This window comes from Arachis hypogaea, chromosome 17 (genome assembly GCF_003086295.3).
Source record: "Arachis hypogaea cultivar Tifrunner chromosome 17, arahy.Tifrunner.gnm2.J5K5, whole genome shotgun sequence".
In the NCBI taxonomy this organism is placed as follows: domain Eukaryota; kingdom Viridiplantae; phylum Streptophyta; class Magnoliopsida; order Fabales; family Fabaceae; genus Arachis; species Arachis hypogaea.
The window spans coordinates 34,540,791-34,560,950 of NC_092052.1; the positions used below are offsets into that span (position 1 = coordinate 34,540,791).

Consider the following 20,160-nt stretch of genomic DNA (forward strand, 5'->3'; position numbering starts at 1 on the left):
AGTAATCTCTCAAAAATAAGCAAAACCAGTGAAAAGGGACAACCTCTCTAAGAAAAGTTGGAGAAGAGAAATAAACTTCCCTAATTTCCTTAAACAAGTGAAAAGAAGTATCTTTTGTGAATAAAGATGTGTTTAGACTCAGAAAAATGAAGGTGGGTCAAAGAAGGGAAAGTAAAGGATTGCTAAGATGTTATCTTGAAGATGGAGAAAGAAGAGTTAGCGAAAATTTTTAAAGGAAAACGAAGTTGAATACAAAGAAGAGATAAGGGTCATAACTAAAACATGTTTAATTTTCAAAACTACTTGAGCACGAAGCAATTTGAAGGAGTAGGGGAAATAATCGAGTAAATCTCCATAGTAGTCCCTGAGATTCGCGCGATTACCTAATGTAGTCCTCAAGATCTTGATTTTCCCACTGTAGTCCTCTAGATAGAGCTCCGAGTACTCATAATGGTCCCTGGGCATATTTCTGGTGATGAGTCATCACCGGAGCGCTTACGTGGCGTCGTTTTGCCACGCTGTAACTGAGCTGGCTCATTTCCCACTATACCCACATTGGTCCCTCGCAGTTGGTGTTATTGTACAAAACCTCACTTCTGCACGCTTCACTCTCCTTCTTCCTCGCATTCTTCATCACATTCTTCAGGCTCTCAATTTTCTTCCTCTACGCTCTCCAAACCTACATCCACCCCGATGCCCAACCCTCCACCTTCAACGGCCTTCGTGCTGCCATTCGCCACCCTAGCACTCCCAAAGGCCCTGCTCCCGACCTCAGAAAGTGCCCCAAGAGTAAGGACAAGCTCAATTTCGATGAGAAGAATGCCCAGATCTTCAGGCTCAGGCTCGACCATGCTCACCTCCATTTTGCTGGTCTTGATGGGTTCTAGAAGGTTCTCCTTGCTGCATTCATGGGATTCCTTTCATTGGTGTTGTTCATTCCTGCTGCTAGAATTGCACGTTCCTTTTGGCTTGGAACTGATCAGATTTGTTCCAATTTGTCCATGATCACTTATGGATAGTTTGGTCGCACCATCCTTTATGCAAACCAACTGTTTGTTATATTTACTGCTTTGATTTGGATTAAGCCTTTAGTTGAGATTTTCGTGGATAGTTTGGGGAATCCTTTCTTTAACCATAGCATATTGTTGGCAGCTGTACACTTTATGGCTTTGGGTTCAGCTGCATGAAGCTGTTCTTGGAAAAAGGTACAACAGATATGTGGAGCTTGCTCAAGCAGCATTTGGTGAGTTTATTTGATATAGTTTATTTATTATATCACATTGTTATGTAAAGTTTCATAATTAACAACGCAAGAATGCTTTACATATAATTGATCCTCAAAAACTATGTTGGGTACTCAAACCAAGTTAATTGAAGATTCATACACATATAATAGTCCTAAAACTATCATTGCATGATTTGAAAAGGTTTCAACCTTGCTTTTTCAGGTGAAAGATTGGGGGTGTGGCTTGCTCTCTTTCCAACTGTTTATTTATCAATAGGAATTGCAACTGCATTGATCCTTATAGGAGGGGAAACCATGAAACTCTTCTTCCAAATAGTTTGTGGTCCAACGTGTACCTCAAATTCTTTAACCACAGTGGAGTAGTACTTGGTTTTTACTTCTCTATCCATTGTCCTATCTTAGCTTCCAAACCTCAATTCAATTGCAGGGCTCTCACTCATAGGTGCTGTGACAGCAATTACTTACTCCACCATGGTTTGGGTTCTATCTGTGAGCCAAAAAAGGCCACCCTCCATCTTTTATGAACCTTTGTCATCGCCATCATCTTCTACATCTTTGTTTCTTGCCTTGAATGCTCTTGAATCATAGTATTTTCTTTCAGAGGCCACAATTTAGCACTAGAGATTCAGGTACTAATAATGCCTTGCCGTAAAACTTGTCTAATTAAACTTCTGATTTTTCTCTCTTTAGTTAATGAAAATATGAGATTTTCTTCTTTTTCAGGCTACATTACCGTCGACTTTTAAGCACCCGAGACCCGGCTCGGGTGCCAATGTGGAAAGGTGCCAATGTTGCTTATTTCTTCATTGCATTGTGCCTCTTTCCTTTAGCTTAGTTAATGGATTATGATTGATTCTTTAGGTAACTGCAAAATTTCAAATATAACTGAGTTGTTTGTAGCTGTTTATCAAAATTTGGGGATTTAGGGTTAAATATAGTGGGAGAGACCAATGTGGGTATAAATTAGAAATGAGCCAGCTCAACTAGCCGTTAGAGTCATCCAGCGTGGCAAAACGACGCTACGTAAGCGCTCCGGTGATGACTTATCACCAAAAATAAGCCCAAGGACCATTATGAGTACTTAGAGCTCTATCTGGAGGACTACAGTGGGGAAATCGGGATCTTGAGGACTACATTAGATAATCACGCGAATCTCAGGGACTACTATGGGGATTTACTCGAAAATAATCATTTCCCAAATGTGGGTTAGAAAGTTTGACATTCAAGAAATGTTGTTTTTCCAGAACGTCGGTAAAACTATTTGACCATCAAGCAACAATCATTTGAACTAATAATGAGAAGTTCATCTATAAATAGAATTTTGAAAAATTAAGGAGGAGACGTAATTTCATTCTACAACTCACAAATATACCTAAACTAGAAAGAATTTTCAAGTCACACTACCAAGGTAAAAGAAATGGAGTGTAAGTGTATGTGATGTGAATATTGGGAGCCAATCATTTCTCTTTCTATTTTTTTTCTTTCTCTTTTTCCTTGTTTCTTTCGTTAAATGTTCTTATTTCTTGTTCATTTTCCAGTTTTCACTCTATATTTATTGTTCAAGACTCAGGTGTTTTAATTTCCAATTTCAGTTTAAAATCATTGTTTGATCTTGTTGATTTGCATGTTTCTCTAAGACTATTGTTTTCCGGACTAATTGTAAACCTTTTTACTATCAATAAAGTTAACAACTTTTCGGATTCAAACATATTACAAAGTCTCTCGGTCGATCTACATAAGAGATCAAATAAGTCGTATCTATTCCTTAAATTGAGATCAATAATATAAGTTTGGTTAACACATTGTGTCGAAGTCAAACCAAAATTCAAGCAAAACACCGTAAAAAAAAACTATTATTTCGTGGTCCAATTTTTTCGATTGGTAAAAAATATGACAAATTTCATTCTAAAATAAAGATATTTTATCTACTTCCATAATTGACCCTTCTCTAATATTTTTATATATATCTTTTAATATCTATATTTCAATCTTATAACAGAGAGATGAACCGAGAAAATTCTATCCCTTAACGAGTTGAATTTATTAGTCAAACCAAAAGAACTATTAAAGATCATGAAAACAAGTTTTGTATTTGAAAAACTAGGTAAATTCTATGGAAATTTTAACAATATTTAAAATATTAGGTAAATTTAAAGTTATATTTTTTATTATTTAATAACACTTTATAATTTGAGAGAAAAAGATGTAATCAAATTAAAAAAATACTGATAAATAGTAAAAAATATAACTTTAATTGTAACTACATTCTTAAATATTGTCAACATTTTGTAACCATCATATCTACGGTAACCATAACTCACTACCACAGATGCGCCGAATACCAGTAAAAAATTAGCGACCGTTTTTGAAACTGCTGCGAAATTGGCAAAATCACAGCGGTTCTGGGCTACAAGTTGGCCTCTACTACAAAATTGATCAAGATAGCGCCGGTTTAGATGTGAACCGCTGCAAATTAATTTGTTGGACATATATTCAAGATGCTCATCTTTAATTTGCGAATTCCCATCTTCTCTTTTTCACGCGAACACAAATGGGTGTAGAGGCGCGAATCACACCCCTGCGAATCCTTGCCGCCGTGTAGCTCCCTCCGTCAGTTTCAATTGCTACATCCTTTTCCTTGCTGGTAGGTCCATCACTCATCTGCTCCTTCCTCCTTCTTACATTAGTTCCCTATTCTTAGGTTTGCTCAAGTTTCTTGCTTCAGATTAATGTTATAAAAAATTCTCCTCTTTTAATTTGATTTAGTTTTCTTTCTCCATTAAGGGTTCTAATTTCATCCCTTTTTCTTCTTAATTTAGTTTCAATTTACTCTTTTATTTTATTTTATTTTTGTTCTTACCAAGAACATAGGACAAAAGGAGTGAAACAAAATCCAGTCCATCATAAAGATGCACCGATATTGCTATGAAGACTTGCTGTTGCAGCGCATCCAGTTGTGGGTCGTTCTTATTTGGTATGTGTATTCTTCGTTCCTTCTGCCTTTACTTTTTTAATTTGGGGCAAAATCAATTTTCTTTTAATTTTGATTCATTTTGAAATGTTATGCATTTGTGCCTTCTATTATCTTCTTATTTTTCATGCCCTACATTTGGTTAGTGATTTTGATTATTGTTTTTTTAATTTAATTTGATTCTATGTGCTCTAAATTTTCTTTATTATTGTTTCTGAATTGACATGGTAACCTTGATTCTATGTTCAAGTACCAAATTAAGAATTCTTCTTGGACGGTGACCTTGATTCTATGTGGTAGGTCTCAATTTCTCAATTGATTATTAAAAAAGATGTGAACTCATAAATTTCTCAATCAATTTTATAGATTACGTGTGCTTTAATTTGTGTTTTATTGACTTGCATTTGTTTTGTGTATTATTGTGATCTGTGTATTAAGTAAAATTAAAGAAAGTCTAATAGAGTTAAAGAACAAAAAATAACTTTACCTATCTATAGTTTCACTTGCAGTAATATAATAAATGGATGGTGGATTATTTTATATTTTATTTTATTAATAATATAGTAAGTGTAATAGTTAATGGACATATAGGAAAGGATGCTTAATAAAATTCAAATGCTATAAACAAGTTGCATTTGTCATCTAAATTTGTTATGAACTTGAAGAAAATCTTGAAGCGTTATGTATTTGTGATTGCATATGATGAAACTATCTAATTATATAAATAGAAATAATTTAAATGTTTATCTTTTATTTTTGTCTGTTATATGCTTTATTATATTACTAATTCTTCAATTGTCATTGTGATTGTGCTAAACACAAAAAGCAGAAATAATTGATTAATGAAAAATGTTAAAGGGCTTTCCAAATTGATATTGGTCTTGTAGTATTTCAAAACATTTGTTGTAGAATCCACATATATGTAGATGCACCTCTATTTGCATTGTTATTATTGGCTTAAAAAGTAACTTGGATTTGCTCTCATATTTGAGATTTTTCTGTTCTATGTTATGACCAGATTTATTTACATGGATCTGAACCTCAAAATTTGTATTTAACTCAAATAATTCAAATGACAGTAACTTTGAACCATAAAAAAAAATACATGGATCAAACACTCTTTGCATTGCTTGAATTATTACTAATTGTACAAATAAAAATCTGTGATTTTCAATTTATAGGTGTATGAAGAACGGGACTTGATTCTTAATTAATCTAATTGGCATGCCATGCATCTCAGAAAAAATAATAATTGAAAAAATACTAAAGTCTTCTCTCTGACATAGATACTTCTTGTTTTTGTGTTTCTTTCTTTTCCCATTTACCCTACTTTGTGAATATATCTAGGCTTTTATCTAGCCTTTTTGAAAATTCTAGTTTTTTTGATAAATGCATTCTTCCTTTTATTTTCTACTAGCAGTAAAGTTTTTAATGAGTTGGAATTAAGAGTGTTTAATAATAAAATATGCTTCTTGAGATTCTTTAGTTTTTAACCATCTCAGGTTAAATTCTTTATATATGTTCAATCTATTTTTCTGTAAACTATTAAAAAGATATTTTATCTATATATCCTCAAGTTAAATTCTTTATATATATCTTCACATGAATCCAACGCCAACACACAGTGGATGCATCAAACGAGCGTATCGATGATGTCTTTTTTTGCAGTACAGAACTTTCGTAAAACGGTCATAAATTCAAAGCGAATCCGACCCGATTTGAATGTTGAGGCGAATTTCTGCTGGACTGTGAATCTGCGATTAATTTAATGATTTCATGGTCTGATTAACTGATTTTTTCCCTTTTAATTTTAAAATTTTTTTAAAATAAAAACAAATCAAAATTTAAATTTAAAAATAAAACAAATCAAAACCTAAATCTACTTACCGTCTTTTTTTAGTAGCTCACTTAATCACTAGCTTAGCCGTTCTTTGCATTATGTTGAAGAAGATACAAGGTTAAAGTACACTGCGTGGTGCATGCATAGTATTAATGTGTTTCTTGTTTCTCTCTCCTATTCTTTAATTTGTTTTAGGAAAAGTATAAGGAGATAATATCCCTATTGTACAATACATACAATGGGGTTTAATTGAAATTAAGATTAAATTATGGATAATTAATTAATTTTGATTTCTTTCTAATTTGAATTTTGAAACAAATTAGGATTACCGTAAGTTATAGAATTAGAAAAAGAAACTGCCTCCATCAAGACGGCGTGACCTCCATTCTCTCCACTAATTTGAGAATCTCGCTGCCTCAGCCCTGCAAGATCACTGACTGCCGTCTGCCTCTCTTCCCACCGCTTGTCGTTCGAACTGCGTCCAGGTGGTTTGCGGGGTCTTCGCGCTAGTGCAGCAAACCAGACCTGCAACAAGGAGTATTTGCAGCCGGAAGACCTTCTTCCCAATGGCCACATCTCAAGACGAATGCGTTTCATGCGAGGGTCATCCTTCATGCACACCACCGGACAAAGATACATTAATGGAGTGCGATATCGTTGAACCCCTAGGCTGTGATATGTCTGCCGTTGCAGTGGTTTCATCAGACCAACCTCAAAACATATCCGGCGATGTCATCGTCGACGTTGAGAAGTCGAACAAGGTGAGCAATTTTGAACAACAAATTCTGTCATGGATGTTTATTTTTTGAAAAATTCAGATTTTATGTCACATTGTAAATGAGGTGTTTGTTTTTATGATAAGAGCAGTATGTGATGAATGAGTTGTTATTGAACTAAATGTGTGATTGTTTTATATTGAATGGTATGATTATATCCATGCAGAATTTGAATAAATTAATTAATCATTTCATGTGTATATGATTGTTTTTAAAGGTATGGTATACTTATGTGCAGGAAGCATTTTTATACTTATTTTTATATATGAATGTATGCTGCCTACATATTATATGGCATGTTTTATATGCTAACCATCCTATTATATTTGTATCTATCATGCAGATGGCCATATATTTTATATGAATGTTGAAATAGCCTAAATTATTTAGTTGGTATGCATTGTAATGTATGGTATGCGTATATTGTTGCTAAATGATGGTCATTCAATAAATTTAAAAAGCAATTATAAGGTGATGCAAGGGTTGAAAAACAGGACTAAATTAAAGTGTATAGTACTTGGATTTCCTGCATGTTAATCATGACATGCTTTTTTTAGTGCTTTGTAATGGCATGGTATCTTTATATGATATCTCCATATATTTTTTTTAATATGCTCACATGCTTTATTCATATTATGTGGTTTATATGGATATGGGATTTGTGTATGTGGTTTATATGGTTGTGTGTTTTATATGGCAAGGTATCCCTATATGAGTGTTTTGTATGTATATGATACCTGCACATTATGCTTGCCTGCATATTTTTTATTTATATATTTTACTTATATTTTTTATGTGTAGAAAAGATGTTTTGTATCTGATTCTACATGATTGTCATTGAATGAAAAAAGAAGCAACTAAAGGGTGGTACATGCCCTTAAATAATAGATAAAATGAAATAAATAATTCTGTTGGCATGATTTGTAGCTGTTGCTGCATTTTTGGTGATTGTGTTTGAGATTTTATTTAAATGAGTTTTGATAAGGATCTTAACCGTTTTGGTTACTTTGTTTGTTTCGGAATTATAGGCCATGCAGCTGTCGGATGTTACCGAGGTTGGAAGTGAAGAGATGGAGCTTGGTGATGAGGTTTTGGAATCTAGTTTAATTTTGTGTAGTCATAATGTGCATGTTTGATTTGATAACTAATGGTAATTTTTTTTCTTTCGGATTAATATAAAATATAGTTACCAGACCATGGTTGCCTACAAGAAGACAAGATACCAAGAGTTGGAATGCGGTTTGCTCAGTTACAGATGGCTCATGACTTTTATGTTACCTATGCAAAGAAAGTTGGATTTGCAACTAAGATAAGGACGACAACATATGACAAGATCACAAAGGCTCCCGTTAACCAAGCTATACACTGTAATCGCTATGGGTACCGCGAGTCTCATGTTAAAGCACCAACGCGGAAGAATATGATTTCAGCTGCTGGGTGCAAGGCAAGGATATATGTCAAGTTTGATAAAGACATGCAAGACTGGGTTTTGTTCAAGGTTGACTTGACACACTCACATCCCTGTTCAGTGAGAAAGGCAGTGCACTACCATGAGTATAGGCAGCTGACCATGCATGCGAAGTGCGTGATCGAGGATAATGATGAGGCTGTGATTCGACCAAATAAGACATTCCTTGCTTTGTCAAATGAGGCTGGAGGCCCCTCTAACTTAGGATTCTCAGAGAAGGATTTAAGAAACTATATAGCAGCAAGGCTCCGAACTAGCAATGTGAATGCGGATGTCAGGGAGATGATGAGCTACTTCATGAGAATGAAGGACATCAATCCGAACTTCTTTTACGCGGTGAAGTTGGACGAGGAGTGTAAATTTAAGAGTGCAGTATGGGTGGATGCAAGATGTAGGGCATCGTATGAATACCACAGAGATGTTGTGTCAGTTGATAGCACCTACAGTACAAACAGGTATGAAGTAGTTCAATTGGTGTTGTGCACTTTATTTGTTTAAACTCTATCTAATCATGATTGACATTTCTTATGTCTGGTTGGTTTTTCTGGTAGGCATGGATTACCGTTTGTGTCGTTCGTTAGGGTCAACTACCATGGTAAGTCAACCCTCCTCGGTTGTGCTTTGCTGGGGAATAAGGAAATCACAAGTTATGAGTGGGTTTTCAGCCAATGGGTGAAGTGCATGGGATCTGCTCCACAGCGTATCATAACCGATCAATGTCGGTCCATTTTCTATGTGATCAGGAATACATTACCCGACACACGCCACCGATGGTGCATCTGGCATATTACGAAGAAGTTACCGAGCAAGCTTGGTGGTTACCGCCGGTACAGAGCTTTGTATGATGACCTCAATGACATCGTGTGGGACTCTCGGACTGAGGAGTCATTTGAGGATAACTGAGCATAATTTATAGATGAGTACAAGTTACATAACAACACATGGCTGTTAGGTCTGTTAGTGAATGATTAATTCACACGCTTTAATAGATAATTATTTGGTATCTGAATTTTTCTTATTTGTATTAATAAGTTTGGTGTAAGGTTTCTTTGCTAAAATTGGGATTCTTTATTTTCTGTAGACCTGTATGATGACCGACGCATGTGGGTTCCCATATACTACAAGGGTGAATTTTGGGCAGCAATGAGGAGTACGCAAAGGAGTGAGAGCATGCACGCATTCTACGGTGGATACTTACACAGTAAAACTAGCTTGGTTCAATTTGTTCACGAATATGACAATGTGCTTGGAGTCAAGGAGCAGAGGGAATTGGAGGATGATGCTGCAGACTCGAGGGGGGTTATCCCTTGTGCAATGAGCTTGCCTATGGAGAAACAGTTTCAGCAAGAGTATACGACGAGCATGTTTAGGGATGTTCAAATTGAGTTTGTGAAGAAGGCTGACTGCAGAGTTTCTGTAGTTGATGAATAGGGTCCATTGGTCTGCGTGAAGGTGGAAGAGGAGAAACTAGTCAATGATACTATTCTATGCGTTCCGTATGATGTTCACTTTGATCGTTCCACACAAGAGGTTCGTTGTGAGTGCAATCTTTTTGAGAGTTTAGGTGTGTTGTGCTATCACTGTCTTGAAGTTTTCCATTCGTATAAAGTGTACAAAGTACCTTCCTGTTATGTTCTCCCTCGATAGAGCAAGAAAATAAGGCGCAAGCATACGTATGTCAAAAGTAGCCATGATGTTAGTCGGTCGGAGACGATGACGAAGCAGCATTGCTGCATGTTGCTTTGGAAGAAACAAGGGCCAAGTTGGCTGCGCACTGTACCAAGAAGAGGTCCGAGAGCGTGTCAGAGACCCACACCAATATTGGTTCACAGTGTTCGAACGTTGTCGGTGTTGATGACATCCAAGGCCCATCGAAGGTCACCACAAAGGGCAGGCCAAAGAGTAAGAGGCTTGGCACTGTCCTAGAGAAGTCCTTCAAGAATTCAACTCGGAGAAAACACAAGAATTCATCCTCGGTACATGTTTGGCTTAATCTCAACTTTGTATGTTTATTTGGTATAGTACTATGCAAGAACATAACTGTTGGCCTTTTTCTTTTTTTTTTTGGCAGGTGGTTCGTCCGCACGCATCTCAAGATGTAAACCATGGTGCTGTTGTTGGCTTGAATGTTCCCGAACAAGCCGGTGGTTTCATGTCTTTGTTAAGCTCCTTCAACAAAAATTAGGATTAGTTGGACAAGGTTGTGATAGTGTTTACTTACTCATCTCTATGTATAAAGGGTTCAAGTTAGTTTTAAGGTTTTAAGGTAGCTGTTGCAAATGTCCATATGTTATTAATTGCAAGAACCCTTTTTATTTCGTTTAGACTTAATGCATTATGAGTATATTTGATGGTTATTTTGTAATTTACGAGATAGTTTAATAAAATTGTACTTGATTTCTAAATGCTTTACTGTATAGTTTTTCGGTATGTAGCCGTTCACGGTTTTGTAATTTACTAAAGTGAATGTTCATTTCTATAAGTGATCAGATGTTCATTTTCACTCTAAGCATGGATGGTTATCCATTGGTATTTTGTGTGTGCAGCGATTGGTTGTTATGTTTTAATTTTTACCAAGTTACACTGGATGTTCATTATAGTACAGTATAGGATGTTTAGTTTAGTTATATTGGTGGATGGTTATTGATCACCTATTTCAATATGCACAAATGTGGCTACTTTGCGAAATAACTTTGATAAATCCGGGATTCTAACCTGTAAAAAAACATAGATCCTTTTAAGGTAACATAACCAATAAATCATTGCAATGTAGGAAAAAAATACCTCCTAGAATTAAGTCTTTCTAATGTGAAATAAACAAATCCCTAAGTATGTCAGCAGTAAGTAAAATAATTATAATATGGTAGTTCAATTCACTGTAGCTAAATCTAAGTAAGCAACTTCTTCCTCCCTTTGCGCATTGCCCCCTTTGGTAATCCTTCTGTACGTTCAATCAATGACCTCGTGCTAGGTGCAATGTATGGTGAACTAACTTCCTTCTTCTTGTTCCGTGGTGCATTGCGCCGAACAGGTTTAACCTTGTCCTCCAATAATGAAATAAGCTGGTGAACCAATGCATTGTGTGGGTCACAGATAATTTCTAGCATAAACTCCATCCTGTATGATCTGAGTGAATCCTGTGAGTAGATTTATTAGGCGATTTAGTGTTAAGAATCGTTACAGCGATATTTTTACAACACGAATAATGACATCTGTGCAAATGTTTATTTAAAAAACCTCGTCCCATTCGTAAAGTTCACGATCTTCTATCTAACTTTCCATGAACTTAATAACGCACATGCCACAGTCAAAGCTACAGAAAAAAATACTTTTGCAATTAGGATGACAAAAACTTTTAACATGCTATGCCCAATTATTGAAAGAAAACTAAAAAAGCCTCAATTTTGGGTTATAATTTCATCTCACTTGTTCGGTTGCTTTGGAACCCTAGGGTACGAACGAGCTGGGCCATACTTAGTCCGAACGAATGCAGGAATAGCAATGCTTGCCATATCCTTACACAGTCTCCCTTGAAAATTATGGAACGAACATAGTCAGACAACATGCTATCGAATTAGATAATATAGCTGTATATTGAATAAAAGAAGTATAGTATCTTACCACATATGCATCGAATTTATCTCGTTCGTCATCTTCTGGTGCAGAATGCAAACTGTCGAGTATAACTAGGCGCTTCAGATTCACCTCAAATGCATATACCCACCAATGGCCCCTCCAACAATAAGAAAATAACCACTGTAGCAAACAGAACATATGAATGAGTTTGTCTTGTGAATAAACAAAAAGAAAAACCCAAAAAAACATATTGATCTCCCTCGAGCATTCAAGAACCAAACATCCTCGAATTATATGACAACCTATTTCCAACAACATAGTATAGTAAAGACAATCAATGTAATAACATGGGAAAACCCAATACCAAATATGCAAATAAAAACACATAAGAAAAAATGGTCACAGTGACCCCCCGTTCCAGATTTAACCATGTATTTAATAGTGGAATCAAGAGCACGGGTTAGGTCACGTATACAAATCGTGGTAAAATAATAAACGACCCGCATAAACTAATATCGGATTCAAGGAGGATATAAATATTTCAAAACAAAACAGCAACTCACCCAGTTTCTCTTTGCTACTACTACCTTGTCAAAGAACCTAGTATCCTCATCAAAGCTTGGACTAAGACCAGCATAAATTGGTCTCACACCGTCAATAAATATAGCAAGACTATCATTTCGTGTCACTGATTCCTGCAAACCCACACACATAGTAAGAATCCCCACAAAATCTTTTCCACATTGTAATAAGAAGAATGTAATTACCAATATGCCTAGACACACGCAATAGAAATCTCGCTTGAATCTAGATGACTCGGTGTCGTTGAAAAAATAGCACATCCATTAAATTACCTACACAATTTATTTAGCAAGTGTAAGCTAAACCCCGATATAAAGATAGAGAATTAAAATGCATGATTAAGTTTATATACTTACACAACTGTTGACCCAACTACGGGGTTTCAAGGTCCAGAAGTCCTTCCTTTGTAATACCATGTAGTCCCGCCCTTCATACTTAGCTAAATCTTGATCTTCGTTCAAGGACGAGTTAACTATCCATGTTCTGATTTGTTCCTCCTTAGTCTCCCCCAACTTTATATTTCTTAGGGTTGGATGAATTGAATGTATCGGGGAAGGGGTTGGAGTCTTTTCAAACTAAGTTAAACCGAGTGAAAAGCTAGGTCTCCCTGGACTCGGTGTATGGTAGCTTGATTTGTTTGGCAACACCGTTTGTAGAGGCTGCATGATGATGGCATTTGTTTCGCGCCCCTATTCAACATTATTGAGTACTTTCTCAAATTCAGGACACTGAACGATCGAGATGTCGAATTCGCTGCAAACGAATGCAACATGAAGTTATCTAAGATGACAAGTTATGCCTAGCTAGACGGCTAATCACAGGGCATGGTATGACAAATAAAGAAGAGAAACATACAGCAAGGTAAGCCAGAAACCACTAACCGGTCAAAATCATAGTCACTGAGCTGGACTTGTGCTGCTGGTGGCGTGTGTGGAGATGCATCCTTGTGGTCAGTGTTTTCATCTTCAGGATCTTTATGATTGCCCTTGAACACGGGCTCTGCTTGTTTTACATCATGTGGCAGAGGCTGCTATTGGAATAATCGTATCCTTCTAGCAAGCGGCACGTCGTCCTCATCGTCAGAGTCTGGTACTACCAACGGTGTAGCATTGCTTCTTGGGACAATTTCTCTTGGAATTGCTTTTTCGGTGCCGATTTTAGATCGGCTTCTGCGGACAGGCAACTTTCTCCTCGTACCAGGCCTGGATTCCTGTGGTGAAAATTCATGCATATCGTCATTTGCATCAAAAATGCTGCAACTCATCGTCATAGATATCGTCATTTGAATGAAAAAAATAAACATTGATGATAACAACACACGTAATGGTAATTAACCAAGCTCACCTTATGCGTATCGATATCCCTATGCTGATGTTTTGCCCGGCTCTTGGTACGTGGCGACTGGTTGGAGTCCTTGCGCTGCTGTTCCTTCCATCGTCGACCTTGCCACACTGTTGGAATTACAAGAGAATTAACAACTACATGCACATCACAGCATCTTGCACAACAGACAATGAAGGAATGTACAAAGATAAAGAAGGATGCATGAAAATACTAACAAAAAATGAATCACAAATTAGCAATCCAGTTCAGATCATAATCCCTTTGAACATCTTAAATGCATCTGTTTACATAACAAACACAATCCAAATAAAAAACCAACACCGACCATTCCAAACAATTCTAACAATTTTCATTTCCAAACATCATCTATCAAAACCGACCATTTGATTCCATAGTAAAGTTGCCTTCCAATTATACAAACCCAAGATCTATGAATAAAAATAACCATACAATCATATACTCAAGTAACGATCCAACCGGAAAAACTCTCTGTCGATCATAAAAAACAACCATCCAAAACCCTACTAAAGTGAACAACCAAAACACTACTATAGTGAACTTCCAATTTAAATTAGCGCATGAGCTATCATAAAGAAAGCAGATCACCTTATCCACCTCCTTATAGCTTGGCTGAGATGTAGTCTTGCCTTGGGTAGACGGAGATTGGTCAGTGTCCTTGTGGGGCCTTTTACACCCTCGTTTCTCGTTAACTGCTTTACTCGAAGACTGTTTCTTCTGTTTTCTCTCTTTCATTGCATTGTTGACTAGGCAACCCTGTGTGTTCAATATGGGACAACAAATAGATGGAAAAAACTATTGTGAACTTTAAGAGCGCAAGGGAAACAGAACAAACTCACAATCTATCATCAAAACAAACCATTTAAAGCCCTACTATAGTGAACATCCAAAACCCTATTACAGTGAACATCCTCAATTACAACCACACCAATCATCAATGAAATCTATTTTCACACAATCAATCAACTTGGCAACCCCGTAAAGCAATTCTTTCATACATAAAAAGCCATCCAAATAAATAAATCATAAGTTATCTATACAGTTTAGATCAGAACCTAATTTGATCATCTTAAATCCATCTGTTTACTTAACAAACTCAACTCAAATAAAACCTTAATAAAAATAAGACACAACAAATGTATTCAAACAAGCCTTCAACATAAAAACATGTAAATATCATTCACGGTCATTGAAGTCAGGTCTCCCAGCCGTTCATTTATAGACACCATATATCAAAACAAGCCATGCAGCCACATAATGAATTAACTTTACAATTTTGTAATCGCAAATTCTATTATAAGGATCAACCATCGTATCACATAAGTAAGGTTCCAATTAAATGAGCTCACGAGCTATCATAAGGAAAGCAAATCACCTTCTTTGCCTCCTTATAGCTTGGATGAGGTGTAGTCTTCTCTTGGGTAGACGGTGATTGGTTAGGGTCCTTGTGGGGCCTTTTACACCTTCTTTTCTCGTTAACTGCTTTACTCGAGGAATGTTTCTTCTGTTTTCTCTTTTTCCTTGCATTGTTGACTATGCAACCCTGTGTTTTCAACATTGGGCAACAAAGAGATGAAAAAAATCAACTTGAACCGCCAATTGCATTTTTGTTCAACTAGATTATAAAAAATGCATTATTAGAGATTGAACCTGTCAGATAACATGGTCGGCCTTCTTATCAAGTTCATTAGTGGTCCATTCAACAATCCAAGGCTCGGGTACTTGACATGCATGCAACGAATCATGATTTAAGCGCTGAAAGTACAAAACCTATACAGAAATACCTTAAATTTTAGGAATTACACCTATAGCCGTACATGGGTTTTAAATTTAAGTAATTTATTTCCATTACCAGCAACACGAACATGCACCCATCGCATGTTTCCCGATTTTCATCTTGGAATTTCCTTATCGCATCTCGCAGCCACTTAAATATCTGATACGGCCAATAAAACCTTCTTGGGTTCGAGACATCCAATATCGGAGGAAGGTGTCATGGAGAAATAGTCTGCTGGCTTGTGGGGTTAAGAAACATCTTCAAAACAACCATGATAAAGTATCTTCTAAAGGTCATCCTCTGTTGCTCGGTCTCCATTGGACAAGCAAAGACAAAGTCCGCAGTTGGGTTGTAGTTTTCTTCTGAAACTCTCTTTTAATTGCCAAATGCAATGGATTTTTTTCTACAATTCCGGGATTGGGTCCCCTGCGCGGAACGGAATAGTTTACCACATTCATTAAGTGTCAACAACGGAAAAAGCATAACCAGGCAGAGGAATTTTTACATCTTACATAACTTACACTAACCTCGAGAAGGTATGCCGAATACATTGCCAATAAGTTCCGCGCTAATGCGAATGTCCCCTGTGTCCACCTTGAGCGTGTTTATCTCAATGTCATAGGCCCTAGCTAGTTGGAGCATGATGCTCTGCTTCACATGCCATTGTGGTACCCGACACAGGAAATCGAATCCAATGGCCTCAATCTCGGCCAACTTAGCCTGCTCATTATGTCATTCCAAGTGGGTAAATAAGTTATTAATATAGCAAGGTGAGCATCGCGTCTCGACTAGTTTCTGTTGAGCAAAACAAAATAGGATCAGAATAACATCAAAAAAAATAATCACATATTTTCATTTATTCATGTAATCTATGGGATACCTTTTAAACCATCTGAGTATGTGTTCGGCCGGTATAGAGATTGATTTGTTCGAGTAGCGTGATAATTTACACACGCAATAGTTCCCCTGAAACCTAAGTCGTTAACTCTTACAAAAGCAGCAGGTGACCTGCAACCAAATGACATAAATAATATCCTAATATTACCTACCAATTGATGTAACCTTATTTATTGGAGCTATATGGCACGAGAATATAACACTGATGCATCGAGGCAGATAAGAAAATATTGGCATCAATGATTATAGCCTTGTTCTTATGTCTGCTATGTTATGGAAGATATACAAAGATCAAGCCTCAAAACTTCCCGTTTGTAACCTTCTATAATTAAGATGAAAAACTAATTCATGAACACATATATCAGCAAATACAATATATAACTGTCCATCCACACACTTAACTAATGATCCAAATAACTATGAAGAATGTCTATCAAACACACCAACCATCCAATACCCTATTACAGCGACCACCCAAATTGCTTACAAGTATCACTAACAAACGAAGAGGAAGAGCACAGTAGTCAATTACACGCATACCAATCATCAAGGAAAATTACTTTCACACAATTCATCAACTTGGCAGCTCTAAATATAATTTTCTTCCTTCACAAGAGGGCATGCGAATAAATGATTCACAAAATTGCTATCCAGTTCAGATGTACTCCAATTAGAGCATATAGCATGGAAATGTTTACTTAACAAGCAAGAAGCATGCAAAAACCAAAACATAAAATAAGCTTGTACATAATAAACAATTCAATGACATAATAAACAAGACCGTTTACAAAGTATAAAATGCACCAAAGACACATTTACGGTTTCATTCCTCTTCATAGCAGATATTACCTTGTCAGAGTCTCCTAAATGCAATTTTGTCGTCCGGGGTTAAAAATCAAACGGTCCAGGCATGAGAAGAAAGTTATTTTTCTTTCATTACAAAGCAATATAAAAAAGTTCAGGTATTTCTTTGGTTATAGTGACAAGAGCAACATAGTTAGTATCGAAAATTGTCCAAACTATAGCAAAATTGCAAGACTAACCATCCAATATCCTACTAAAATGACCATCCGACAAATATCAACCAAATTTCAACAATGGTCAGCCTTTTTACGTCACATTGGATGCACATGGTCCCCACGAAAACAGGAAAAAAATTAATTTAAACTGATATATAAACCATATCACCAAACTTTTTCGACCTTTTCCCGTGCTAAAGTTAAATCATCATGAATTGTAACAGCCTAAACTAACTACATACTACACAGTCTCCGGGATGCTACAATCGCACCTAATGCTTTCTCACCATGGTTAATCACTCATATCATCAACAAATTCCATCTATAATACTACATGCATCAGCGACTACCATTCGAAAAATGAACAACTCCACCTACTTACCTTGGATGGTTAGGATTCTTCTGGTGATGATGTTCGTGTGTTTCCGATGAACCGTTGATGAGCATGCGACTATTTTTTCCGGGTCGGATGTTCAGCTGCTCGGGAAAGACGGTGACCACGCGGGTAGAACTGTGCGGCTGCTCCTTTCCGCGGTGAGCGCTCCTTTGCCTTCAGTTCTGATCGCAGGCGGAGCGCAGAAGGACTGGGTGGTGGTGACGGTGGGGTGTTCAGCAGTAACCAGGCACCGTCCTTGAGGGCTACGATGAGGACGCTTCCGTTCCCTGTTTGCCTTCCATGGTCGAAGCTTGCGGCGCAAACGGGTCTTCGTGGTTGCATGTCTGTGCAGCAATTTGGAGGGTTTTGGATGGGGAGTGAGACGTCGACAACCTAATGGATTGGGATTTTGGGAAAAAAGTGTAATTAGTAGAAAATGTGTGGTGTGGTAAACTAAACAGCCACAGTAGATTAGGGTTACTACTGGGTTAATTTCCTCTTTTAAATTAAATTGGGCCTTTAAACAGCTCATTGTAGCCATGGTATATATATTTCATTGTCTCCCTAGCGGGACTCTTTGTTTTATTATTATTTTAGTATATCAATGAAATTAAAATGTCTCCGAGATAAGAATAATAATTCAATGTTTCTCTCTTTCATTAGTCAATAGTCATAGTGGTGTATTGAATATTATATTATTATTTTTCTGTAATCTATTCTTTGGAACACCGGTTGGAGAACCACTATTGATCGTTTTTGTGCAACAAATAGCAAAATAAACCGTTGCTATTTAATGCTTCTGTTGTAGTGATTAATTCACACGAAAATAATACCATAGCTGATGCTGGGATAGTATGGCAACGAGAGTTTTAACTGAATCTGATATAGGATTTTTTTTAAATAATAATGATAATAATAATAATAAATTTTCACTCTACCGCTCTACATATAGTGCAAGACTATTGCATTATTAGGTGTGGTGTAATTCTATTTGTTTCATATCTTGTAATATAAATTTATTCTAATACACACTAAATTGCTATTAACTTAACCCGTATAAATACATACATATATTGGCCATTGTGCGTAGGAATGAAATAATAACAAATATGCAGCATTGCCTGCTATAACCACATAGCAGTTCATTAATCCAGTGTTAATAATTTTGTTATTATGCACTGTAATTTGGTAGAAAATTTTGAGATGGGTCGAGAGGTGGAGGTGATGATCAAGAAAGGAGTTGGGAATATCGAAGATGATTAATAATTTAATACAATTGATAATATACTTATGTCTCATAAAAATCTGAATTTAATTGTTACTTTTTGCCAGTGATGAAACAAGAGTTAACAATCATGGTTTTGAGAGTAGGAGTGAACCGGGCAATCTAATCGGATTGATTAGCTTTTGATAATTTTTTTGGTGCTTGATCATTTTAAAATAATAAATTATTAAAATATATAAAAATATTAAAAAATTATCAAAATTTATTATTTTTTGTCATTATTTTTGTTTCGAGGGTTACCTAAAACTGGGTTGCTTTTGGGTCTGACCGTGAGGTCTAGACTCTTTTTGGGCAGCGTTCGACTTATGTTGGTACTGATCATGAGGTACCGCCATCCGAGTTTCTTGTGAGGAGGTGGGGGGTGATACCTGTAAGGGACTCTGATGCTTAAGTTAGCATGAGTTTTATACATGTTTTTAGTAGATTAGGTTCTAACTATACCTGAGGGTTTCAGTGTATTTATAGTAGAATCGATAACCACCTTTTAGAGTAGTTCCACCTTTGATGGTGAATAACCATTCTCTTTTGTTAAGAAGGTTGTTGAGATCTCCCTTCTAAATTATTAGAAGATATCTTAGGAGTCAGTTACTTATTTAGATAAGTAGGGCTAGACCTATGTCGCCGTGTCTGACCTCTATGAGGTCGAGTATGTATTGACTGGATCACATCACTTTGTAACTTTTTTCCCTTTTTGTGGGGGTAGTTAGCCCCTTTATCTAGGGGTTGTTAAGGTCCCATATTTAAATATATAAGCATATTCATAGGTGCATTTAAGATTCTGCGTACGAAGTCCGATAGATAAGGTCTAGTGCATAGGTGGAGTGAATTTGAACTCTAAATACAAGTCGGGTATAACTGCCAAAGTAGATTTGGTCTCTTTATCTTTGTAGATTGTTGATTGAATTTTTAATCATTTCGGGCTTGTCTCTCATAATGGGCCAGTCCATGAACAGTGCCCCTACTCGAGGTCGAGCTTCATGAAGTT

The 20,160-nt window shown here is 36.4% G+C and overlaps 1 protein-coding gene and 1 pseudogene across 4 annotated transcripts; both read left to right on the forward strand.

Moving 5' to 3' along the window:
• The first annotated feature begins 908 nt into the window (after positions 1-908).
• On the forward strand, positions 909-2,081 carry LOC112763140 (lysine histidine transporter-like 8; annotated as a pseudogene).
• Positions 2,082-3,543: 1,462 nt separating this feature from the next.
• On the forward strand, positions 3,544-10,849 carry LOC112766559 (protein FAR1-RELATED SEQUENCE 5). Of its 4 annotated transcripts, none has more exons than XM_072222722.1 (8): positions 3,544-3,890; positions 4,111-4,220; positions 6,381-6,818; positions 7,862-7,921; positions 8,020-8,756; positions 8,853-9,253; positions 9,383-10,277; positions 10,373-10,849. In XM_072222722.1, the coding sequence occupies exons 3-6, from the start codon at positions 6,624-6,626 to the stop codon at positions 9,202-9,204; spliced, it is 1,344 nt and encodes a 447-aa protein (XP_072078823.1). In that variant the 5' UTR covers positions 3,544-3,890; positions 4,111-4,220; positions 6,381-6,623; the 3' UTR covers positions 9,205-9,253; positions 9,383-10,277; positions 10,373-10,849. The 4 variants fall into 4 exon arrangements, with proteins under 4 accessions (XP_072078823.1, XP_072078824.1, XP_072078825.1 ...); XM_072222723.1 differs by having other exon boundaries at positions 6,478-6,818; XM_072222724.1 differs by lacking the exon at positions 6,381-6,818.
• Positions 10,850-20,160: the final 9,311 nt, after the last annotated feature.